The 23,529-nt window shown below is 60.8% G+C and overlaps 7 protein-coding genes across 9 annotated transcripts in view; 1 reads left to right on the forward strand and 6 right to left on the reverse strand.

Moving 5' to 3' along the window:
* Window positions 1–23,529, forward strand: part of S100A1 (S100 calcium binding protein A1) — a 150,355-nt gene that overhangs the window by 122,646 nt on the left and 4,180 nt on the right. The gene's annotated exons all lie outside the window — the stretch shown is intronic.
* On the reverse strand, window positions 261–3,909 carry LOC102048753 (protein S100-A7-like). Its single transcript, XM_055697090.1, has 3 exons — window positions 3,817–3,909; window positions 810–966; window positions 261–567 (listed from the first exon to the last, which is right to left on the reverse strand). Exons 2-3 carry the CDS (start codon window positions 960–962, stop codon window positions 379–381), a joined length of 342 nt encoding a protein of 113 aa, XP_055553065.1. The 5' UTR covers window positions 963–966; window positions 3,817–3,909; the 3' UTR covers window positions 261–378.
* Window positions 4,437–5,611, reverse strand: LOC102047673 (protein S100-A4-like). Its single transcript, XM_014276370.3, has 3 exons — window positions 5,470–5,611; window positions 4,799–4,953; window positions 4,437–4,693 (listed from the first exon to the last, which is right to left on the reverse strand). Exons 2-3 carry the CDS (start codon window positions 4,934–4,936, stop codon window positions 4,529–4,531), a joined length of 303 nt encoding a protein of 100 aa, XP_014131845.1. The 5' UTR covers window positions 4,937–4,953; window positions 5,470–5,611; the 3' UTR covers window positions 4,437–4,528.
* Window positions 7,267–8,338, reverse strand: LOC102047505 (protein S100-A4-like). The gene is made up of 2 exons (XM_005434727.4): window positions 8,198–8,338; window positions 7,267–7,530 (listed from the first exon to the last, which is right to left on the reverse strand). Exons 1-2 carry the CDS (start codon window positions 8,336–8,338, stop codon window positions 7,366–7,368), a joined length of 306 nt encoding a protein of 101 aa, XP_005434784.1. The 3' UTR covers window positions 7,267–7,365.
* S100A16 (S100 calcium binding protein A16) lies at window positions 11,519–13,343 on the reverse strand. The gene is made up of 3 exons (XM_005434726.4): window positions 13,207–13,343; window positions 12,413–12,584; window positions 11,519–12,294 (listed from the first exon to the last, which is right to left on the reverse strand). Exons 2-3 carry the CDS (start codon window positions 12,566–12,568, stop codon window positions 12,130–12,132), a joined length of 321 nt encoding a protein of 106 aa, XP_005434783.1. The 5' UTR covers window positions 12,569–12,584; window positions 13,207–13,343; the 3' UTR covers window positions 11,519–12,129.
* On the reverse strand, window positions 17,875–21,433 carry LOC102048583 (protein S100-A14). Of its 2 annotated transcripts, XM_027799010.2 has the most exons (4): window positions 20,808–21,433; window positions 20,445–20,553; window positions 18,879–19,025; window positions 17,875–18,771 (listed from the first exon to the last, which is right to left on the reverse strand). In XM_027799010.2, exons 2-4 carry the CDS (start codon window positions 20,475–20,477, stop codon window positions 18,652–18,654), a joined length of 300 nt encoding a protein of 99 aa, XP_027654811.1. In that variant the 5' UTR covers window positions 20,478–20,553; window positions 20,808–21,433; the 3' UTR covers window positions 17,875–18,651. The 2 variants fall into 2 exon arrangements, with proteins under 2 accessions (XP_027654811.1, XP_005434791.2); XM_005434734.3 differs by having other exon boundaries at window positions 20,445–21,433.
* Window positions 21,567–22,711, reverse strand: LOC102048409 (protein S100-A13). Of its 2 annotated transcripts, none has more exons than XM_005434733.3 (3): window positions 22,559–22,711; window positions 21,950–22,130; window positions 21,567–21,756 (listed from the first exon to the last, which is right to left on the reverse strand). In XM_005434733.3, the coding sequence occupies exons 2-3, from the start codon at window positions 22,100–22,102 to the stop codon at window positions 21,622–21,624; spliced, it is 288 nt and encodes a 95-aa protein (XP_005434790.1). In that variant the 5' UTR covers window positions 22,103–22,130; window positions 22,559–22,711; the 3' UTR covers window positions 21,567–21,621. The 2 variants fall into 2 exon arrangements, with proteins under 2 accessions (XP_005434790.1, XP_027654812.1); XM_027799011.2 differs by having other exon boundaries at window positions 21,950–22,145; window positions 22,559–22,706.

Here is a 23,529-nt window from a genome sequence, read left to right on the forward strand (position 1 = left end):
GCTGTTGTCCTGGGACCCCCCAGGGGTCAGGGTCCCCCCCATGCCACCTTCTGTCTCCCAGTATGGTGATAGGTGCTTTATATATATTTTATATATACATAAAAAAAAAAAAAACCCACTGTGTTTGCCCCCCCACATCCACAGGCTGGGTGCATGTTGCACCCTCCCTGGAGACAGCAGGACACATAATACAGATGCATTTGGTGCTTGAAGAAAGAAATTTTATTTCAATGCTATAGGCAGAAGCAGATGACAAAGCTTTGGTTACAGGTTTGTGCTTGTGGACAAACAGACGGGATGATGTTGCTGGAAGAGCACAATCCCATGGGCACAGTCACCCTGGGAACTGCTTGGCTTGCAGGGACCATGGCCCTGGTCTTAGGCATGGTCATGACCATGACCAGAGTGCTGGTCCTGGCTCCTGTGATGCTGGTGGGACCTATTGTGGGCATCAATGACTACAAGATTCAGTGTGGTCAGGAACTCTGTGAACTTCAGGCGACCGTCATGGTTGTGATCTGCTCTGGCAAAGAGTTTGCTTATGTAGTCATCAACGGTCATGTCAGGCTGCAGCAGGAGAAACATGAGAAAGATCAGCCAGAAGCACAGTGGGGTTCAGGGTCACCCTACCAGCCCAAAGCTACAGCATGAGGCTCATCCAGTAAGGATTGCACGGTTTCAGGAAAACCCTAGAAAAAAAACTTCCCACCCTTTTGGGAGGCTCACAACCACCCCTGTGCCCCAAAGAGGCCACCGCTCCTGCAAGTTCTGGTCAGTGTTGGGAGAGCTGGGCCACACTCTGCTCTTACCGGCATGGTGTTGCGGAGGAAGGGCTTGGCAGTCTCCTTCAGCAGCTCTGAGAACTCAGTCTTGCTCAGGTAGTCATCTATGGGGTACTTGATGGCATACTGGTGGTAGATGTTGATGGCGCACTCCAAGGCGAGTTCCAGGTCAGTCTTCATCTTGCTAGGAAGGGACAGACAGCAAAACATTAACCCAACGTTAACCCCCTTGGGGAAGAAGGACTGCCTTCTCCTCCAGAAGCCCCAGCCGTGGTCAGCCTTGGGCTCATCCCGGTGGCACAAAGCCTGAACTCACCGTTCAGCAGGGACCTGCTTACCTACGAGCAGCGCTGGGGCTGACTTCTGCAGATGGCAATCGGGAGGATGGGAGCGGGCAGGAGCAGTGATGGCGCGGTGGAGGTGAAGTCTCTTTTATACTCTCTCTGAGCTATGATTTGTGACACCCTCAAATTTCCTTCGGGGCAATAACCCCGGGAATTGTGCAAGGCTAGGTAGCACACCCAGGTGGCTATTTCTTGCCTGGCTCCAGGAACTGGCTGCTCCCAGTGTTATAGAGGGAGGGGACACACCAAACTCATCAGGGCAAAACAAGGAAACACCAAAAGAGACACTTGCAGGGAACCAGCATCATGGGTCAGTGACAGCACAGGGGCTTTCCCAGGAGCCGGGACATTCCTGCAGAATGCGGGGGTCTTTGCAGAGATAATGGAATTTTTCCAGATCGCACAAAAGGTACTGGGTGAGGGTCTCCAGTGGGATGATGCTAGGTTTTTTGCCAATGGGGTATGTGGTTTGTCGCTCCTGTATCTGCCCTGATGCTGCTGAATTTGGTGCAAGGTGGGGCATCTTCCCACAGCACATCACTGCACAGGTGCTGGGGGATGGCCAGTGCATCCCACCCCCCTGTCAACCCCTCCAGAATCATGAGCAGCATTTCTCCGGAATTGTTTATTAACAGCTAGCCAGGGAGCAAAGCTAAAAGTTACAAATCCGGGCAGGCCAGGATCCCGGAAAGCTGCCAGCCAGTTTTAGGAGGTGACATTTCCTGGCAGCTGTAATTCCTGCCTGATGATAACCGAGGGCACTGGCAATTGCTGCCTGTTCCCAGTGTTGGGGGGATGCCACCACATGCGGGAGACCCTGTGGTGTTCCCAGGGCTGCTAAGCCCTGTGTGTGCTGGGGGAAAGATGGTTGGGGGGGGCTGGTGAGGAGCCTGTGCCCAAATCCACGCTTGGTGGGATGGGCACAGCAAAAACCCTGCACTGGCCATTAAGCCTTTTAGGAGATGAGGACAGAGGTGGTGATACATCACCCTGTCAGCCTCCTAATCCCGGAGTGTGAAGGATCTGTGCCAAAAAAAAAGCCTAAATTGCAAAAGAGTGAAACAAAGGGACAGATTGTGTGATGGAGGTGGGCACACCCTCTCCGGGAAAGGGAGCAGCGCAGGGCTGATCGGCAGGACATAGGTGCACCGTTGGCAAGATGTGACGGGACACGTGTGGGGAGGTGTGAAGGGGTGTGCCTGTGTGATGTGGGAAGGTGGGAGGAGACACAAGTGAGCAGTGGGTCCTCACGCTGCTGTTTGCTGCCCAACCTGCCAGGGAAGCCACTTGCCCACGCAGCGGGAGCTCCTGGTACATGCCCTGCCTTGTGGCACGGCTGCTGTGCTGCGGCAGCCCACACTCGGGGGCAAGCAGCACCCTGGGCTGTTGACATCTGCTCGTGGCTGGGTGTAGCTGTGGGGCTGGCAGCGATGGTGCCCCAGGGGTGGAGCCAGTGCCGCCCCCAGGGCACGGCAGCAGGGCGGTGACAGGGTGTGGATGGATGTGGCAGGCTGGGATGCTTATGAACAGCACCGTGCCAGCTTCAAATGTTCACAGGTCGGACATAAAAAGAGCTGAGGGCTTTAGGGGGGGTCCCTTTCACCTGCCTCTGGGATGCAAGTGCGGTGCAGCCACATTCTCAGCTGTTTCACCGAGCCTGGAAGGATGGACACTTTTTTTTTTTTTCTTAATATTGATGTTTGGCTGAGGGCTGGATCTCAAAAGCTAACGTTCATGGAACAACCCCTATGCCCTTCATTTCAGGGAGCAGGGGGATGAGCTTCAACCCCAATTTCCTGCCAAACCAACCCTTGCAAAGCCAAGGGTGCTGTGCCTGGGTGGGAGTCCCAGGCAGAGCATCACCAGCACCCAGAAGGATACCTCTGTGGGGACATGAGCTCTGACTCTCTTGCTGAATCCCTCCTGCCCATCCCAGCAGGAAAAAAACAACAGTGCCATCCATAAGGTTTTAATTTATTTAAGGTTCAAATATTGCTGTGTTCCTAGTAACAAAACTTTATAACAGGAGATTTCAAAAAACTTTACAAAAGGATCTTGAAAGGCCCCTGGGGACCCTGCCCCACTGGCTGGCCCAGCTCTACATTTTGCATTCCTTCAGTGTAGAATCAGTAGATCGTGGCCAGGGTCCCCAGGAAGGTGACATACTCCTGGAATTCACTTCCTCATCTTTTTTATGGTCCAGGTCTAGTCCCTGCCACAGCTGTGGGCAGCTCAGCGAGCAGACATAAGCTGGTCCAGCCCTGGGGCAAAGCCCCTGCAGACCCAGCTTAGCACAGCCCCCAGGGTACAGCCCTGAGCAGGCAGGGGGCTGCCCCGCATCCCCACCGTCGTGCCCCCCGGGGGTGTTGCATCAGCTGGGGCCGGTGGCTGCAGGGTGATTCACGGGGCGCAGCCAGATGTGGCTCCCAGCCACCTCCCAACGGGGCTGTCGAGGGGGCAAGGCTGAGCTCAAAGCCTTCAGGGCATCTCTGCTCGCCGGTGCCTCCAGCAGCAGCCCCCAGCCGACTGATGAAGGTCCAGCTCCCGGGGGGGGGTGAGGCGGGGGAGGCATCCACATCTGGAAGGGGTATGCTGCACATCTGGAGCCTGCCATGCAAGCCCAGGGTGGCCGCAGCTGTTCAGTGAGGGGGGGAAAGGGGGGTCGGGGGGGGTGGGGAATGGAGACTTACAAACTGAGCGGGGCAGGCTCCGGTGTGGGGAGGGCTGTGGCTGCGTGGCTCCTCGGTTTATAGCCAAGGGCTGAGTCCTCCCGTGGTGGCGGCCCAGGACGGCTGGGGGGCGGGGGGGTAAGTCACTCCTCTGCACACCATAACCCCACCCCGAGCAGGAACGCAAACAAAACCCTGCTCAGCAAGGATTTGCTTGGGGTGGGGAAGGGACAAGGGTCCTGCAGGTGGCGGGACAGATGCTGACCCCCTCTGAGCTTAATTATGGTTTAAAAAAAAAAAGCTGTTAACCTGTCACTGTTATCACGGCGCTGGTGGGAGGGATTAATCCTTGTGAAAGCTCCTGCCTCACCTTGCACGGCCACGAAGCGGTTATCGGGGCTGCAGGGCAGGGTGCTGCCAGGCAGAGCCGGCCGCTGACTCACACTAACGTGGCCGGCAGGATCGGCCCAGCGGGTGCTTTACCAGGGCTCAGGGATGCTGTGCCCACGCTGCAGCAAACCCCGGCTCAGAATCGCCTTTGCTCTCACTCGTCAGCTGGTACCTGCAACGTGGGTCTTCCCTGGTGTGACAGCCCCCCTGTTCCTGGGGAGAGAAACCCCCCATGGGAAATCACACAGAGGACTTTTTAAAACAACCTTTATTGAAAGAGCATTGGGAAGACAGCAGGAGGGTCGTGGGGGTAGTGACGTAGCCCAGAGCCGGTGCCCCAGGCTCACTTCTTGTGTGGCATCTTGTCAGGGTAGTCCTGGAAGAAGTCATTGCACATCATGGCCATGCAGGCCAGGAAGGTCACGTATTCTTGGAAGTCCACCTCACTGTCGCTGTTGCTGTCCAGGTTGCGCATGAGCTGCTGTAAGCTGGCCTCACTGGTTTGTCTCTGCCCGGGGCAAGAGGGGGGTTAAAATGGGGATTTGCATCAAGGGTCACATCCCTGAGTCCCAGCATCGCCCATTGGATGTGGCACCCCCTGCCCCACACTTACGCTGAAGCTGGGCAGCTCCTTTGTGAGCATCTCCTTGAGCTCCTGCTTGCTGAGCTTGTACTTATCCCCCTCCTTCCCCGAGTACTTGTGGAAGGTGGAGACAATCACAGCCAGCGCCTGCTCCAGGGGACACGCCATGAGGGATGCCAGCAAGCCTGGAGGCACCAACCGCGAAAGTGGGTGAGAGCAGAGTTCAGCATCCCCAGGCACCCCCACGCTAGGGGGCCAACGGTCTCACCCAGCCCCCCAGACCCTGCAGGCTGCTCTGGCGCCCCACTCCTGAGCACACACCGGGATGCATCACCGTTTCCTCCCCAGTCTCACCCTCCCACTAGCAGCCAGGCTGGGTGTTGCCATCTGACACCGGTGCTGAGCAGAAAAGCTCCAAAAATTCCATGGCAGAAGGAAGAATGTGGGGGGAGGCAGCAGCCCCCTCCTGCCGGAGCCAGGCACAGAAGGGGCACACGCACTTTTCCAGCCCTTGGAGGTTAAATGCCACCTTCGAGCTTGGTGGGCTGCAGCAGGAACCTCATGCTCAGCCCCAGGGGAAAGCCCCTGCAGGGGGACCCACTGTGGGGTGGGGTGGCTGCGCCATCGGCAACATCTGGAGGGCATCTGGAGGGCTAGGGTGGTGAGGGGGAGCAGAACGTGGTAGGAAAAAAACAACTCACCAACAGCTCAAACGAAACAGCCGAGGACAGGCAGGGCGGGAGGCGAGCCGGCGTCAGGCCACGGCATTTATAGCCCCGCCTGGGACACCTCCCTCGCTACCCAGATGGGACGGCACCAATGCTGATCCAGCGCCTGGCTGGATGTTGGCTGGCAAAGGAGGGGAGGAAACCCCGGGAGCAGCCCTGCCCCCCCACCCCACCCCCACCCATCCTGCACTGCCAAGGGGGCTGGTTTGGATTAGAAAGAGCAAAATGTTCCCTCGGGGCTGTGCAGGGACCACCTGGCCAAGGAGAATCCCTAGGGGCAGGGGATGAAGGAAGGGCGGTGGGCACCTCGTCCCACCGCCACCAGCGATGCCAGCACGTGGCGAGATGCCGCAGGCGGTGCTTTTGGCAGCACCCCCAGGGATATTTGGAGCCACACAAACCTGAGTGGCGTTTGTCCATGGCTTTGCTGTTGCGTGCTGGGGTCTGGGTTTATGTGAGGGTAGGGGTTTTTTTTTTCCTGTTTTTAACTCGACTAGAAGCAATTTCTGTTTCCTAACTGTGAGGGCAGCGCGTCACAACACCCCATTGTGTAACGGAGCGCTATTTTGGTGTCTGCGTGTCCCAGGCATGTGTCAGAGAGCTACAGGGCTAAGCCAGGAGATGGCAATTTGCAGCTCCCCACCGTGGGGCAAACCAGCTCTTCACCATGGTGCAAGGGCTGAGGAACACCCCCAAGTGTCCCCGAGCCTGGCTGAGCCCCCTCGGGTCAACAACACCTGCTGCTGGGGGGACCAGAGTGTGAGAGGCAGGGGCTGAAGCCCCGATGCCCAGCAGGATGCAAAACTGCACTGAAAACCCCATGGCATCTCCCCGGGTTGGGGGTTTCTTAAAGAAAATCATTTTGGCAAAAGAAACCTCCAAGGCTGAACCTCATCTCCCTGTTAGCAAGTGCAAACTGGTGTAAAATACTGGGAGGGGGCAGAAGCTCCCCAAGGAGCTCTTTATAAAGACCCTGGGAAGGGGCAGAGCAAAGTTTGGAGATGCTGGGAGGACCGGGGCGGGGGGGCTCAGGAAGGACTGGGGGTCTCAGGAACAGGTTCTGCCAGGGGTCTGCTCTGCCACGCAATGACACAGAGGCTTTGTAAGGGCTTATTGAATCAGGGACGATCCCTCTGGGGTTTTGGGGCTGCTGGAGAGCAGCTGCTGCACCTTCTGCAAACCAGCCCAGACCTGCCGGGAGCTGCTGCGGCTGGGGGGAGGGGGTGGGGAGTGGGGGGTGAGCCCCGTGCTTCCTAGCCAGTATCACAGGTTGATGTGCTCAGGAAACTGTCGCTTGCCTGCAGCCCCACAGCTCCATGGTAGACCCAGGGGGCTCAGGTTGACCCTCTCCAATGCAGCCCCTCAGCGTGGGCTACCCCACATCCCAGGGGGGAAGGGTCTCGGACAGCTCTTCTCTGTGGGCACTGGGGATGCACTCTGGCTTTTGCTCTTTGCACGGATCTTGCTGCCTGGTTCCTCCGCACCAGCTTTCTCTTCCCAGACCCAGCGTGTTGCCCAGGGCAGGTCATGCTGACCTCCAGGCTCAGGGAAGTTCATAGGTTTTGAGCTAAACATGCCCTGAACCTCCCCCCAAGCCAGCAAGGACAGATCGGGGAGCGGGGGGGGATGTCCGGGTACATTGCTCAGAGGCAATGCCGATCTGTTTTGCTCAGTCTTTTCCAAAAAATGCCTCCGGGGGCTGAATCGCGCTGTGGAAAATCCCACAGAGCTGGAGGAAAGCATGAGTCACCCAGCTGCCCGCTACCCCGCAGTGCACAAAACCCCGCGGATGCAAGCTGAGGCTTTGGAAAAGCTTTTATTGAGAGCCCCACGGCCATGCGGTGGGCAATGGTGGGGGGGGAGGGGGTGTCACTTCTTGCGGGGGTGCTTGCTGGGGCTGTCCTTGAAGAACTCGTTGAAGCCCATGGTGATGCAGGCCAGGAAGCAGACGTACTCCTTGAAGTCGACCTCGCTGTCTTTGTTGTGGTCCAGGTCATTCATGAGCCTCTTGAACTCTGCCTCGTCCATTTGTTTCTGCAAGGGGGAGGCAGGCAGTGGGTATAAGCAGTTTTGGGGCGCACGGATGAGCAAGGTGCTTCCCTACCCAGCCCTGGCGCTTGCAAGGAAGGATCTAGAAAGCCCAGGCTTCCCTCCCTCTGCTTCGGAGGGGGATTTTCTCTTTGCTTGTGGAAGGAGGTGGCCTTTAGAAACATGGGTGGCTTACCTACGATCTGGGGCATGCTGGCACGGCTACAGCAAAACTGCCTCTCGGTCATGAGAAAGTTTGGCTAAAAAGTTTCTCTTTCCTCCTCCCAGTTTAAACCACAAGCCAGAAGGGGAAGTGAGGGTTAAAAAATTATTAAAAAATTGAAATCGGAGCATGATTCTCTTTGCCAATCAAAATATTTCTGTGGGTCTAAGAAGTTTCCTTTCGGTCTGAGCATGCTCCAGCACAAGTCCTCCTGGCCTCGCCTCTCCTTTTCCCCAGGGCTTGCCCTGGAGCACGAGGTTTCCACGTGCCACATGTGGGCTGCATCCATCATGCATGCTTTGGGGAAATTCAGCGACTATCTCAGCTCACCCCAATTAGCACCATGGAAATGCTACGTGGAAAGACCCGAGGGTGGTTTGCTCCTGCCCCTGCAACACCTCCCTCCCACACCTGGACACCTCTGAGGGACGCACCCCCATGGCCACTTACGCTCCCAAAGACGGGCAGCTCCTTGTTCAGCAGCTCCTTGAGCTCTGCCTTGCTGAGTGTGTACTTGTCCCCTTCCTTCCCTGAGTACTTGTGGAAAGTGGTGACCATCACGGCCAGTGCCTGCTCCAGGGGGCACGTCATCGCCAGCCTCCTGCGTGCCTGGAGGGCAAAGCAGCAGGGATGGGGTCAGGGCAGGCTTGGGGGGGTGACAGGAATCCATCCCCTCCAGCCTGCCCAAATCGTTCTGCAATGCTGCAGAGGGGTGGCTGCAACCCCAGCACCTCTCGGGGAGGTATTTTGGGGTGCAGCAACCGCTGGGTGAGTTGCAGCTGGAGAGCAACGCTGCACAACAGGCGATGACACGCGAGGAAGGGGATCAGAGACTCACCGGGGTCAGCACAGGTTGGGCAGCAGCGAGGAGCCGGGGTGCTGCAGCCGGAGCACGATGGGCATTTATAGCCCAGCCAGGGTGGCACTGCCCAGCGTGCCCCGTGCAGCCCCCTCGCCTCCAGGCTTTCCCAGCAGCTCCACACAGGTGGTTTCGCCCACGCCTCATTTTTGCCTAATGACCTGTGTGATCCCATTAGAGGGAGGTAGGTGGGTTTGGGTGCTGCTGGAAGGAGCTGCCAGCCCTACTGGGGAGTCTGGGGACAGAGGCATGAGTTCAAGGGGTGAGCGCATGGACTGGGAAGCGCTGTGACAACCCTTGGGGCTCCCCAGAGAAAGCTGGTCACCAGCCCACATCCCCCTTAAACCATCACTGCACTGTCCCCCCAGCTGCCAGCTTTCTGGGTGGCCCCAGTCTCCCCCAGACAGACGGTCCCAGGCACTTCCATCCCAGTGACCCCAACACAAATGAACAGGCTCCACAGTGGGGCTGGGGAGGTGACAGCAGATTTATTCGAACCATGGGCTGGGGCTTGCTGGCAGGGCCATGAGCCTTAGCGCAGAAGTCGTTGCAGGCCATGCTGAGACAGCGTAGGATGACCACGTACTCCTCGAAGCCCATCATATTGTCCTTGTCCCCCAGGTCCTTCAGCAGCACCTGGGAGCTGTGCTCATCCAGCTGTTCCTGGCACAGAACATCAGCGGGGTCAAGGACGGCACTTGCTGGCCACGGCACAGGTAGGCATCAACTGCAGTGGGTGTTTTCAGCAGAGGGGGGGAACCTGTTTCAGGGAGGAGCGAGCCCTACCCCAAGCCCCACACCTTCCCCAGCAGTGGGGAGAGACATGGTGGCGCTGGTGGGGCTCGGTCCCAGTGTCCCCGTGCTTGCCCCCATGAGGCTGGGCAGCTCCTTTAGCTCGCCCTTGCTCAGCTGGTGCTTGTACCTCTCCTTCCCCGAGCGCTTGTGGAAGGTGGCAGCGTTGGAGGCCAGGGCTCATTCCAGGGTGGTGGCCATCCTGGCAGGAGGCTGCCCCCAGGGGAGGGTACCTGGCTTTTCCCTGCAAACCCCCAGTTATGGTGGCATTACCATCCATCCGCAAAAGCCCATCTAGTTTGGAGGAGGGAGCCAAGGTAAACCCTCGTCTGGTGAAACCCAAGGTGGCCTGGCCTCGAGCATCTCGAAGACAGCCAGCCTTTCTGCCTCTGGTGGTTGCAGAGGAAACGTGTCTTCCTTCTCCCAGGGATCTGGCATCCAAAGAGGATGATGGGGGGAACACATATTCAGGCCTCTTCTGAAATCTTGCAAATCTCGCGGCACACGGGACCTCAAGGCTGGTGCACCACTAGGGCTGAGCTAACAGCTGGTGTGCAGTGCCCGGAGCTGATCCCACCGGGGGCACGAGGACCAGAGCATGGCTTTGAGCTCCCTGAATTGGGGCCAGCTGCGGAGCCTGGCAGCCCCATCCCTGTTGCACACCCCCACAGCGTCCCCCTCCCTGCCCGCCGTATGGTGTCATGCAAAGTGCCCCAGGGCTTTCCAGGAGGAGCACCCAGGGGTGCAGCTGCCGAGCGCATGAGCACACAAACCACCCCCTGCCCACGCGGATGCCCGTGCAACACTCTCTCCAATGCACCAGTCCCCTGGACACTGGCACACTGCAGCAACCCCTCCTGTGCCCCCCAGGCTCCTCATGCACCCACGTTTGCTCCCAGCACCACCAGGGTGGGAAATAATGTGACAAGCACAGGGGGGGCAACTGCTCACAGCACCAGCCCGGATGCCCGCGTCCTGTGGGAAAGTGTGTGATGGGGAGGGGTTTATCCTGGATTGTTTCCATGTGCTGCTGGCTGATCTGCGTCTAGAAATAAGAGGTTGGGGGTGGGTTGCCCCTCACCCTGAGGATCCCTCCTGCTTCCCATCGCTGGGATCCCATGTGAGCAGCTGGGCGCAGTGCCCAGCCAAGCCCTACTCACCCCATAAGAAGTGGTGTGAGTCACGAGCCCTGCCCTCACCGGAGAGGGATTCCTCCATCGTGACTCAACCGCAGCCCTGCCCGGCTGCTCTGCTGCTCCATCTCCCATGGGGGCACCCCCAGTTCTCCCGGGACCCCTGGCGCTGCAGGGCAGGGGAAAGTGGGCTGCATGGGCAGTGGGACAGGCAGGAGCCAGTGATGCTCCTGCATCGGGGAGGGGAGCACCAGGGTCAGCGAGGGGGGCTGGCTGGAAGGGGATGGGGGGTCCCGGCTCCAAGGTGCAGACATACCCCTGCTGTGGGAGAGGGGGTCGCGGGGGGCCACCGCCATGCTCAGAGGCTCAGGGCCAAGTCCCCTCCCAGTGGAAAATCCCCAGCAGGCGCCAGGGCTGCCGGCTTGGGCTGCTGCCAACACCATGGGCGTCACAGGGCGCCATGAGCCAGGCTGCAGCTTGCTCCTCGCCGAGCACTGCCGGCCCGGGGTGTCCCAGCATGAGGGGGGGCACGGAGCTTTTCCCCATCCCCATCCTCGATGGGGGTCATGCAATGTGCCAAGGTGCAGCAAAGGAATTGGGGTCCCCTGAAACACCCCAAGGTTAGGACGGCCATGCCCTTGTGGTGCACAGATGTGGGACTGTGGTTCCAGGCTGCTCAGGACCCTGCATGGGGATGTGGAGAGGGTCCCCCATGACATGTGGCCACAACATCCCCACCCTGTGCCTCAGGCAGCAGCTTGGGGTGCTGTGGGGCCAGTGGGGTGCTGGGAGGCCACAGTGTCTGCTGACACCTCGTGGTGACTTGATCAGCCCCAGGGAACACATCCCTGCAAGGCTGGGCACGTCGTGACTGCGTGGGTGATGGGCGACAGGGCAGACACCCCCCCTCTTGGCCCCCCACATCCCCTCGGTGCAGGCATGCTGCAGGGCAGCCCCCCGGGAAGGCAGAGCCTCAGCATCACCCACTGCTCCTCCAAACTTTATTGCTGCAATAAATAACCACGGACGGGACCATACCACTCCCTGAGCCCGAAGGACCAGAGCCACCAGGCAGTGCAGGCAGGTAAACCCTTCACCAGCTCGGGCAGAGGGAAAGGCACCCTTTCCCCAAAAAGACCCCTGACATGAAGGGGAGCTCCAAGGGGAAAGGGGGTCCCGGTCGTGATGGGGTTTCTGCCAGCGGGGCTGTGTCCCAGAGGTCTGAGAACAGACAGAACTCATTTCCTAGATGAGGGGAAGCCTCTCCCTTTGCTTCTTGCCCAGCAGCCTGGCAAGGACAGGGCTTGCAGGAGAGAGTGAGGGCAGGGATGGCATGGTGTGGGGCAAGGAGGAACCCCCTGAGGCTGTGATGGCCTCGCACCCCCCAGCTCCCACCCACAGGGTCGTCCCACCCCGATGGCACCCTGGCATGGCTCGGTCGGCAAAGCCGTGGGAGACCAGGGTGTCCCGGGACAAGGGGGGGCTCAGGGTGGGTGTAAATCAGTGTGGCAGCAGGAGAGGCGAGAAGCGGGGAGCCATGGAGAAGCAGGGGCTGAGCCTGGGGTGCTGAGCCCCGGGGAGGGTCCGGATGCCGCCGGCTACTTGGTGTGCTTGATACTCTGCTCCTGCTGGCGGATGATTTGGGCGATGGGGCTGGCGATGCCGCCTATCAAGGTCCAGTACTCCTCGAAGCTGATGCGCCCGTCTTTGTTCTCGTCCAGGTCGCAGATAAGCTTGTCAGCCGCTCGACGGTTCCCGGTGTCCTGGGGGAGAGAGTGGAGCTGGTCACGCTGAGGCAGTGGGGAAAGCAGGATGCAGGGTGGGGGGGACCCATGCAGGTACGAGGAGCCAGTCCCCCGGCCCCGCGCGCCCCAGCCTCACCGTCAGCATGTGGTTGAGCTCACAGCTCAGCATCTTGCGGAAATCCTTCTTGCTGATGCGCCGCGGCTTCTTGCAGCAGCAGCGACGGCTGGAGTACTTGTCAAAGTTGTTCACCAGCACCTGGACGGCCCATTCCAGCTCTGTGCATTCTGCCATCGCTGCCTGAGGTCACCTGCGGGGATGGGGGTCAGGGATGAGGGCCATGGGACCCTCCACATGCCCATGCTGGAGGACAGGGGGTAGAAGGGCAGGCGGCATGTCACCAGATCTCACAGTGCCATCACTCAGTGCGTGCACGATGGTCTCTGACGCCACCAGCCCTGGGACCACCACAAGCCCCCGGGCAGCCACAAAGCAGCCCCCATGGAAAGGCAAAAAGCCAGCAGTGCCGATGTGTGGAGTGCTTGTCTCCCCACATGGCTGCTCATACAGGCTCACCCCAAAAATCCTCCATGTCATCTGCCCCGGCGCAGCACCCGCCCCATGCCAGCTGCCCCACCTGCCCCCCCAGGGCGGTGGCCTTGGCGCGTGGGACGAGGTGGCAATTATGGCGCTGGGGCCGCGGGGCTCTGCAGTGCCAGGGCCGCGGCCGCTGGTTCCCAGGGCTCATTAGGGAGGAATGGGGCTGGGAGCTGTGCGGCGGCGGCGGCGGCGGGACAAGGGCAGGAATTACCGGCCAGCCCTCCTCTTGCTTCACGGCTCCAACAACACCCTGGCGGGGCAGGTCTGAACCTGCCCGAGCCCCCCGCAAACCCAGCCAAGGGCGTCCCCCATGCCCCAGGGTCCAATCTTGCCTGCCTGCTTGATGCCTGGGGTCGCCCCCTTCTCTCCGTGGTCCCCAGGCTGCCCCAAGCCAGGAAGCTCCTTCCTATGGATGGACCCAACAGGATGGTCCCCGTCACAGCGTCTGGCATCCGCATCCCAGGCAGGATGCAGAAGGCAGGGACGGAAACCATGTCACTTTGTTCGGCCTTGACTCTTTCCTGCCCCGTCGGTGGCCCGGAGTGGGGTGAGCTGGGGAGCGTTGCTCCCCGTCATTTCACTGGAGCCACACTGATTTACACCAACCCAGGGTACAATGCCGACCGTCACGGCAGCGGTGGCTGCACAGGGCTGGGAGGAGGCCACCAGACCGGCCAGCATGAAGTCCAGAGGGGTGGCCCAGCACTGTCCCCCACTCTGGGGGCATCATCCAGGAGGGTGTCTGCAGCTTGGCTGCTCCCCAGGAGCAGGCAGGACCTGCCCGCTGTCCCAAAACTAGCTCACATCTCCTCTCTCTTTGTACTGATCCTCCCCAACTCAGCCCCGGGGCCGAGGACGTCGGGACATCAGGGTGGTGACAAGAGACGCGAGGCTCAGCCCTGGGCTCACCGCACTCTCGTGTTCATCCCTGCGTGCCTCGGCATGGCTGTGTACCCTCTGAGCCATCTTTGTCCCCACTGGAGCCTTTGCTGTGCCGCAGCCCAGGCCCACACCATCCCACGACCGGGGACCATCCCCAGTTTGTAGGGTGCTGGGCACCAGTGTGGCTTTTGAACAGTCCCACTGCTGTGCCTGGCACAGCCCCGCGAGAGCTGCTCACCAGAGACCTCCAGCTCCAGCCCTTCCTTATGCCGAGCCATTAATTGCCAACAAAAGGTAATCAACAGCACGCAGAAAAAAGCACCCGCTGCACACCCACCCCTTGCACCCGCTGGGGTCCCCACAGGCAGACCCCACGCCAGTGCCACCAGCCCCCTGCCACCAGCACCCAGACCATCCTCAGGGCATCATGGCTGCTCCTTCACTGCTGACGCATGGCACCAGCCCATCTGCCGCAGCACAGCCCGCGTGGCCCCGCCATTGCCTCCACCCTGGCCCCACCACGTGCCCCCGGGACCAGCCTGGGGCACGGGGACGCTGTCACCGCAGCGGGATGTGGGGATGCCGGCATGGCTGCAGCAGGACTGGGCACCAGGTGGGTGGAATGGGCAGGACGGGGCTCACTGGCTGCTCCGCTTCTGCCACTGCTGTCCCACCTCTTCTCTCCCCTGCCCCTCTTCTTCCTCGCGCACTCACCAGCACCAGTGCCCGGAGCCAGGACCCACAGCCAGGCACAGCCCCAGCGCTCCCTGCCCATGGCGCCAGCATTGCCGTGCACAAAGCACCGGGGAAATGCCCTTTTTCCAGAGGCAACCCCTTGTGCCAGGCTCTCCATAGGCACCAGAGGCCGATGGATGCTACCAAGCCCTGTGCCAGACCACCCGCCCCCTGGCCCAGCTCCCCCCGGTGCTCCCCCCTCATTCAGCAGGTCCCCTCCACCCCGGCTCCACGCGCGCGGTGCTGCCAAAGGGCTCAGGGGATTTCCACCGCCCAACCTGCAGCAGCACGTTCCAGGGCTGCTCCTGGTTAAATATCCACCCGAAGGGTCCCGATGCCAGCTTTCCCGTCCCCAGCTCAGAGCCTCACCTGGCTCCGTCGGGGGGTCCCGCTGTGTCCGTCTGTAACCTATTTGGCAGCACGGGCAGTGGAAGCTGATTACACCCGCTCTCTCCTCACCTTGCACCCATACCGCTGGGTCCAGCCGGGCTTTTAAAGAGGATCCCACCCCTCCCTGACGTTCCCAGGGCGTTCCCAGACTGGGACTTACCTGGGAAATGGCTCCCTGCGATTGCAACACCTGGACAGGTTGGTGCGAGCAGGGACCCGCGGTGGGCTCCAGCTCCCTCCCAGGGGCTGCTCTCTGCATGGCTGTGGGGTGACGGCAGGAGTTTGGGGGCCACCTCAAAAGACCCCACCACTGGGGAGGGGTGGCGGGCTCCCAGCGGCGGTGGTTTACCAGGCAGGATGTAACTCCAGCCTGGTCCCAGGGTTTACAAACGCGCCGCCATCCAGCCGTGCACCAGCAGAAAGCCTGGCTCCTCCATCCTGAGGTGCATCCCCCCCACCCACCCTGCTCTGAACTGCCCCACGCACGCACCGCCAGCGAGGCTGGCCAGTTGAGTCTGGTGTGGCACAGGATCTGGCCACCAAGGTGGGGGGTATCATTTATTTGAACTTAAACCACTTGTTCTCAAGGGTAAAAGGGACTGGTGTGCATTGCTGGGGCCCTGGAAGCACAAGCACCAGCTCCGAGCAGGGCTGTATGCAGCGCTCAGCCATCTCTAGATGCACCGGGACAGATAAGGCTCTTCTCAGCTGGTAGCTGTGCTTGTAAAGTCACATCCATAATTAATTGTCCCACTAAATTGTACCCCTGCACGTCTACCAGAGCAATGGCACAGCGATTTGATGCCAAGATTAGATGTGGGCATTATGGGGAGCTGCATATTTAAGGATGCAAAGTAGGTGGTGATATATTACAGGCAGGAGCCACCTGCTCAGAGGACCTTTGCAACTCTCGTCCCGGAAAAAACGATGTGTGTCATACCAGCTCTCCACTGGCTTCTTCCTAATCTCAGTTGGGAGGAAGCAAACCCGTTCTCGGCCGAGGTGCTCTGGTGTCGTTGATGCAACATCCCAGGAGGGTGGGAATCCCTCCCCGACCCTGCAGGCAAACAGCTCACCTCTGAATCATGGGTTTTCATTACTCTCCTGTGCCTGGCAGATGTCACAACCGCATCCAGGCCCTTATTTTTACAAGGCATCCAGGGCGTGTGCATGTGTTCAGAGCAGCCACGTACCATCCAAACCCATCACAAGACAGTTCCCAGCCATTTTGATCACCCCGATGGTCTCTCTCCTGGTCCCCACCAGCTCTGGGTCTGAAGGGTCAGGAGCAGTTTGACTTCTGGTGGACAAGCTCTGCCCCATGGGACCCTCTGCAGAAGGGGGACACTGAGCCCCGGCTCTGGGGGTCTTTGGTGACCATGTGGTGGATACCCTGGAGCCACCGCTCCCGCACACAGCAGCCACCCTGGCACGGGCAAATGCCTTTCTCGGCGTTTCCACCACCACGGTGCTGTGCCCATGTGATCAGCACTGACTCACTGAGGGGCACCGACCACCCTGTCGGTGATACTCTGATGGGATGTCGGTGACAGGCTGAGCTGTTCCTACCATCTCCGAGGACTTCCCAGAAACAACAGGTACTTACCGAGGATGGCTCACGCCACAGGAATTGCCATCCTCCTGACAGCACACCATCACGCTGGGGATCCGGTCACCAAACCAGAAATAGGACCCAGGAGTCCCCACTCCCACGGCACATTCCCAGCCCAGTGTTGGGAAGAGGATCCAGGAGCCCCGGCTCCCCTTTCCCCCCCATCACCCCAACCATTTGACACATTTCCTGTCTCTAATTAAATGCACACCACACCTTTCTGCCTAATTTCCATGTATTTATTTCCAAGGCAGGAACAATAAATAGTCATTCTCGTTGTGAAATCCACCCCAAGGTGAGAGGAGACAGAGGGTGGCCTGTGGCCGAGCCGCGGTGTCGGTGCTGCCGTGCCGGCTGCCAGCCCAGGAGGACCTGCCACCCTGGCCCAGCCTCGGATTTTATCATCTTTCTCTGGGGTTTGGTTCAGTTTTGGTTTGTTCATTTTATTATTTTTTTTCTTTCTTTCTCCACAGCACAGAGCCCAGCAAGGTGATGCAGGTGCTGCTGAGGTGCCCGCATCTTCTGCCTTTTTGGGGTCCCCGTCCCCATCGCACCTCCAGGGATGCCCACGGGCACCTCAGGGACACAGAGCTCAGCAGGAAGGGTCCCGCGATGGCAGCAGAACGGGGGGATAACCGGGCTCAGCAGGTGCCCTGCACCCTCTCAAGGCCATTTATTCACCCTCCATGCACTTGGTGCCTGAGCTAATTGCTTCATCCCAGTGAGCCACCGCTTTGTGGCATTTACTGTTTTCTAATTTGCTGTAATTACACAGAAATCCCATGCTCTCCTGGCACAGGTGGGAGCTCGCTGCTTGTTTCACGGCTCTTGGGTCTTTCTGAGCCCAGGACTTCGGGGTCTCCCCCGAGTTCCCTCCATCCCAGCACAGAGCCAAATGCCCAAAGCCCCCAGGGTACCCGCTCCGGAGACGTGGCCCTGGCTCTGCTTGTGGGGTCCCTGCAATGGGGACCCCAGGGCAGGAACCACCCCAGGAATGGGGCATGTGCAGAGGCCCATGCACACCCTCAGTGCCATGCACACCCAGAGCACCGTGCACACCTGCAGTGCCCACACACCCCCACGGTGCCACACGCACCCCCAGCACCATGGCCACCGCAGCACCGCGCACACTCACACTGCTCATGCACGCCCACAAGACCGTGCACACCCGCAGCATCCTGTGCATATCTGCAGCATCCCTTGCACACCCACAGCATCCCTTGCACCTGCACACTCCGGACTGAGGCCAGCAGGGCTGTGCAACCCAGCAGCAAGCGATGCTCAGAGCCGCAGTAGCTGCAGCCCTGTCCCTCCTTGCCCCTGCTTTCCCTCTCCCACAAAGGACAAATGAGGTCACCCCATCCTGATTTTTTTTTCCAGTGTTTTCCTTTATTAATTTATACAAAAATGGTTGCAAGTGACGCAAGCTGATAACAACCCGCCACCATCCCAGCCCCGAGCCCAGCCGCCAGCCAGGGGCCAGCATCCCTGGAGAGGGGCAGGTGGGGGAGCACCATGCAGGTGGCACCCCGAAACCTGGGCAGGCGCAGGGCACCACAGTCCCTGCACCGGAGGCAGAGCAGGGAATACACCCAGGCCATGCGCAGCAGTGTCGATACCGGCCTGGAGCCCGGGATGGCCCCCGAGGTGCTCGAAGGCAGAACTGTGGCAAAGGGGCTCCCGTCGGGTGGCAGGGCACAGGGCCGGGGGGACGAGCCTGCACATCCAAGGGATTTGGGGGGAAAGGAGCCAAGTCCCTCTCACTGCGATGCTCTGGGGCTGGGGGACCTGCAACTGGAGGGTTTTCAGGGCCAGAGGTGGGACAGCTCTGGGGGTAAAGTCTCTGGAGCAAAGGATGGAGAAAGGCAGCTCCAGAGCCAGAGCCAGGAACCCCCTTGCCACCTCCCTCCCGCCGCGGCACGGGCCAGAGCTGGGGATGGGAAGGGAGGTTTCCTGACGGGAAGGAGAGTCGAGAGAGGGCAGGGATGGAGCCGGGGAGGGGGATCCCTCTGCCCTGGCTGGGGACGCGGGGAGGAGACGAGCCCCCTCAGGGGCAACGCTGCATTTTCCCAGGCGCATCCCACCGGGACCAGCAGCCTCTCACGTTTCTCGGTGCAGAGCCTGAGGCCTCGGGCGCCTTCCCGTCTCCCACCACCCTCTACTTCCTCCGGCAGCCCTTGGCTGCGTCCCCCATCATGTCCCAGTACTCTCCGAACTCCAGCTTGGCTTCGTCAGGGTCTCCCATGCATTCGATCTTCTCGTCCAGTGGTCCAACGCACTGCAGCAGGGGTGGAAAAAAGCATCGGGGTGATGGGGCGGCAGGGTCCCGCAGGCAGCCCGTGCCCACCCCAGCTCCCCCTGCCCATCCCTGGGCTCTGCCCTCACCTTCCCCAGGTGGGGCAGCTTCTGTACCACCAGCTCCTGCATCTCGTTAGGCGTCAGATACTCCTTCTGCCCCTTCACTGCATAGCAGTGGAACTGGTTGATGACGGTCTCGATGGCCCGCTCCACGTCGGTGAGCTCCTGGCAGTCCTGCACGGGGAAGAGAGGATGAGCGCCGGTGGGACACCTCGCCAGGTGGATGGGACATCCCCCAGATGGCGAGGACAAGCCCCCGAGTAGATGGGACACTCCCCGAGCAGCTGTGCCAGTGCTCTCTGCAGATGCTCAACCCCTCTGCAATGATGTGATAAACCTCCTTATCAACACGACAGCCCTCTGTGCTGATGTGAGACCCCCTGAGCTGATGTGAGACCTCACCGTGCAGATGTGAGACCCTCTGCACAGATGTGGCACCTCACTGCGCAGGTGTGAGACCCCCTCTACAGATGTCAGACCCCGCTGTACAGATGCGAGACACACCCCCCGTACAGATGCAAGACCACTCCACACAGACATGACACCACGCCATGCAGATGTAAGACTCCGCCATCCAGATGTTGCATCCAACCCACTGCCCAGATGTTGCATCCCTCCATACAGGCTCTGCCTAGCTGCAGTACCCCCTGTAGCTGCCATACCCCTCCACCTCGAGGTGACACCTCTCCCCACAGACGTGTCACCCCCCGTCTCTGCTTGCCCGGACTTCTCCCTGCCCGGGGCCAGTGAAGCTCAGCCACCCCGGCGTCTCCAGGCACTACACCCACGGCGCGCGGGGGCCGCCACGGCCGTCCAGACTGGTTCTTCCTCTCCTTTGCACAAGCGGTGGATGGCGGCATGAGTCAGTGCCCAGGACAACTCGGGCGCCTGCCAGGATGGGGCTTGGCGGTGACAGAAGCCCCTCTCCCTCCCCATCGGGGCTGCAGACCCCTTCCCCCAGCTGGATGGGGGGCAGAGACCAGCCTGACCCACACGCTTGGCTCCCCGGCCACTCGGGCTAATTAGCCAAAGCTGCATTTGAAGGGAAACGATGGTGAATCACTCAGCATCTGTGGTTTCCCCTTGAAACACTACTAAACCACATCAGGCGATGCCCATTAGGAAGAACCCAGCAATCTTCAGAGCCTCAGCCCAGTGCCCTGGCTCAGCTGGCTGGGGCCAAATCCTCCACAGGTGTAAAGGGGAGTGGGCTGGGCACCTCCCATTTGAAAGCCGAGGAAAATAGAAGCCTTCCTGCTGTTGGCATCCTTGGAGAGGTTGCAAGGAGCGAATGCAGCTCCCAAAGGTGAGTCCACAGGAGCTGGAGAAAGCTGCCCAGTTCCCTGAGCTTTCAAGCGGCTCCAAGCCTGCAGCACCAGGTCCCCTTGCCCAGCACTGGGGCAGCGTTGCCGAACCCTGAAACACCCCCCCAGCTCCTCTGCTGGAGTCTGGGCTGGCCCAGCTGCGCTGCTCTGAGTCACCCCGTGCCCCAGGGCTGTGCTCTGAGGGATGGGGCCGTGGGGGGGTCACCCCTGTGCCCCGCACCACGCCAGGGGTCCCGGCCCTCCCAGTGCCGCAGTGTCGCTCATGCACCTTGCGCTTCTTGCGGCAGTTGCACTGGCCCATGCTGGTCCTCGCGGCGTCTGTAGATCCTTGGTGGCTGAGGCTGGGGGGCTGTCTTCTCCGGTGGGGTCTGGAGGAGCTGACGGGGAAGAAAGCCAGGCTCAGCTCTCGGCTTGGGGGGAGTTTCCCCTCCTTCAGCACCGGGACTGAGCGCAGGGTGAGGAAGAAGCCCCAGGATGCGGTGAGCTGCTGGGACATGTCCCAGCAGCAGGAGCGTCCCTGCCTCAGCAGCAAGTCGTGGCAGAGCCAAGCGTGGGAGCAGGGGTGGTGTGGAGGGGCGGTGGGACCCCTGGGCACAGACCCCCATCCCGTGGTGGCAGATGGGCCACTTACCTGCTCCACGGGCTCTCCTGGATCTGCGCGGGCTGTGGCACGCCGGGGTTTTATACCACGGGGAGGTGTGAGTGGGAGCTCCCTGCGCGCCGCCAGCTGCGGTGTGGTGCAAGGCGTCTCATTTCGGAGCCTGGCCCAGGGCCAGCGTGGGGCTGGGAAACGCCTCCTTCCCGGCCACAGTGATGGTTCCCCATCCAGCCCGGCCCGGCACAGCCACCCAGCACCGTGTGGGAACGGGCACCGGGCACCGGCTGGCTCAGGGATGGGTCATCCCATGGTGGGGATCTCACCATTTCCCAACAACACCAGGATGTGAGAGCAAAATGCGGGGACTGGGAGCTTGGTTAGGGGTGCTGTGCCAGTGCATGCATGTCCCCTGTGCCACCAGGACCCCAGGGACAATAGGCATTGATGCTACGGAGGTGGTGGCTGCTGCGGCATCGGTGCTGGAGGTGCTCCTGAGCCCCACCCCAGTCCCAGCCACATCTTTGCCATCCATTGGGGTTCCACTAAACCCCACAGCCCAGCAGGAAGGTGTTTGTGGGGCGCAGGGTGGCACCCTGCACGCCAGACCAGCACAAGGGCCATTTGGGAATGACCCCATCCGTCGCAGGTTCCCCGCAGAAGCCACCCCAGTGCAGAGTGAGCCCCAAGCCACCACTCGTGTTGGGCTGGTCCCCGGGCACAGACGCAGGCAGGGGAGGAGGTGGGCTGGCCAAATCAGGAGCCCCCCGCTAAGAACAGCAGTGATGCTCAGGCTCAGGGAAACCTCTTTTATTAGCTCCACAGCAGCTGAGCGTCCCCACCAGCCCCGTCACTTCTTCCCTGCTTTCTCCCTCCGCATGGCCTTTGCCAGCTCCCCGATCAGCCGCCAGTACTCGCCAAATTTCAGCTCCTCATCATTGTTCACATCCAGCTCGCTCATCTTCTCCTCCAGGGAGGGGACGTCCTGTGGGGAGGACGAGGGGAGGCTCGGCTGCATCCCGGTCCCCAGCGAACAGGATGGGGATGGGGGAGCAGGGGCTGCTGCTCGCTCTTGCTTGCAAGTCTCAGGGTACCGGGAGCAGCCCCCCAGCTTGGGAGGACCCAGAAGGACCCAGCTGCCCCCCCAGCCACCCCACACATGCAGCCCCTTGCCTCACCTTCATCAGGTTGGGCAGCTGGAGCTGGACCAACTCCTTGAACTCGTTGACTGTCAGCGTGCCCTTCTTGCCCTCCTTCCCCGCGTAGGTGAAAAAGATGGTGACAATCTTCTCAATGGCCATCTCCAGCTCGGTCAGCTCGCCCGTGGCCATGATGCCAGGGCACGGCAGTGGCCCAGGGCTGCAGGGAGATGAGCTGAGAGGGGGGTTGAGGCAAAGGGGTGTCCCAGGGAGGTGATGCCTGGGGTGCATCAAGGGGCACCTTCCCCAGCCCAAAGTGCAGCGAGTCTGAAAGGTCTCAGCTCAGCTCTGCAGGGCTGAGAGGGGCTGTGGGCTGCCCCCCTGCCCGGCTGCTCCCCCGGCACCCATCGCTTTGGCTAGGTCCCCGTCCCCCCCAGCTGGCACAGGGTGGGGGAGCAGAGCCATTCGGTGATGCCGCTGCCATCCGGCACAGTGTGGCACGCACACCACAGAGACAAGCAGATGGGGGGACATCAGGAAAGGGATGGGGGTACGGCAGGGATCCCCAGCACCACTGTCATTCTGCGAGCGCTGGAGACACAGTGGCCAGGATGGAGACAGCGCTGCAGGAAGCGACTGCTTACTTACCCCCCTCGCCTGCGGCAGGGATCTGCAGGTTGCGGCCCCCCGGGAGGTTTTATACCCTGCGCGGCAGGAGGGGAGAGCGCAGCACTTTGTCCCCCTTGCCACGGTGTTGGATTTCCTGTTGCAGCCGGACGGACGCACAAACACCGCCCGGGCACGGAAACGTCCTCCTCTTCTCCCTCCCCACGCGGGCAGCGGACCAAATGCAGCGCTCAGCCCTGCTGGTGTGAACCTGTCCCGGTCTCCGTGGGACCGCCTGGGTGCTGCTGCCGTGGGGATGAGTTGGTGGGGAGCAGGATGGGACCACGGGGCAGAGGGGAGGGATGCAGGAGGACAGAAGGGGTTTGCTCTGGCTGGAGCATCCCACGGGGCTCAAGCATCACCCAGACCTTTCCGGGGATGCTGGGTGGGTCTCACCCACAAGTGCAGCCGTGCAGGGCTGGGGTTGCAGGGGGGGTGAGGACGTGGCCCCCAGCACCCCGCTCACGTCCCGCCATGCCCCGACACGGTGGCTGGTCCTAGCCCACAACCCAGCAGCCCCGTGGTCCCCAGGCCGGGCTCAACCCGCACAGAGTGAGAGTTGTGACTCAGCCACCCGCTGACATCATCCCTATTAATAGTGGGCTTTGTAAAAATTAATTAATCCAAATTAATTAGGGGGTTGGAACCGCCCGAGCGTTCCCCTTTAATCATTGTGTATTTATAACATGGCAGCCTTGGCAGGTTTCCACCTGGGAGACGGAGCAGCTCTGCACTGCAGCATCGCCGTTCCCACGGGGTCCCCGAGCCATGTCCCCCACCCTGGCACCAGACAGACCCTATGTGGCCCCATGCCACAGCCCCGGGGCGAGATGGTGCGGACAGTGCAGGTGACAGCATGGGATGAGGGTGACATTGGGGACTGTCTCTGCCTGGAGGATGGCAGGGATGTCCCTGACTCCCAGCCAGCCACTCCATCCCCACACGCCGCAGGG

The sequence above is a fragment of the Falco cherrug genome, chromosome 19 (assembly GCF_023634085.1).
Source record: "Falco cherrug isolate bFalChe1 chromosome 19, bFalChe1.pri, whole genome shotgun sequence".
NCBI classification, from domain to species: domain Eukaryota; kingdom Metazoa; phylum Chordata; class Aves; order Falconiformes; family Falconidae; genus Falco; species Falco cherrug.

Coding starts and splice junctions, on each gene's coding strand:
- LOC102048753 (XM_055697090.1), bottom strand. CDS start 962: ATGAAGACTGACCTGGAACTCGCCTTGGAGTGCGCCATCAACATCTAC. Junction 568..809: donor TCCTCCGCAACACCATGCCG/GTAAGAGCAGAG, acceptor CTCCTGCTGCAG/CCTGACATGACCGTTGATGA.
- LOC102047673 (XM_014276370.3), bottom strand. CDS start 4,936: ATGGCGTGTCCCCTGGAGCAGGCGCTGGCTGTGATTGTCTCCACCTTC. Junction 4,694..4,798: donor AGGAGCTGCCCAGCTTCAGC/GTAAGTGTGGGG, acceptor TGCCCCGGGCAG/AGACAAACCAGTGAGGCCAG.
- LOC102047505 (XM_005434727.4), bottom strand. CDS start 8,338: ATGACGTGCCCCCTGGAGCAGGCACTGGCCGTGATGGTCACCACTTTC. Junction 7,531..8,197: donor AGCTGCCCGTCTTTGGGAGC/GTAAGTGGCCAT, acceptor TCCCCCTTGCAG/AAACAAATGGACGAGGCAGA.
- S100A16 (XM_005434726.4), bottom strand. CDS start 12,568: ATGGCAGAATGCACAGAGCTGGAATGGGCCGTCCAGGTGCTGGTGAAC. Junction 12,295..12,412: donor AGCTCAACCACATGCTGACG/GTGAGGCTGGGG, acceptor TCTCTCCCCCAG/GACACCGGGAACCGTCGAGC.
- LOC102048583 (XM_005434734.3), bottom strand. CDS start 20,672: ATGTCCCAGCAGCTCACCGCATCCTGGGGCTTCTTCCTCACCCTGCGC. Junction 19,026..20,444: donor ACTGCCGCAAGAAGCGCAAG/GTGCATGAGCGA, acceptor TTCCCCGTGCAG/GACTGCCAGGAGCTCACCGA. Junction 18,772..18,878: donor AGCTGCCCCACCTGGGGAAG/GTGAGGGCAGAG, acceptor CCCCTGCTGCAG/TGCGTTGGACCACTGGACGA.
- LOC102048409 (XM_005434733.3), bottom strand. CDS start 22,102: ATGGCCACGGGCGAGCTGACCGAGCTGGAGATGGCCATTGAGAAGATT. Junction 21,757..21,949: donor AGCTGCCCAACCTGATGAAG/GTGAGGCAAGGG, acceptor TCCTCCCCACAG/GACGTCCCCTCCCTGGAGGA.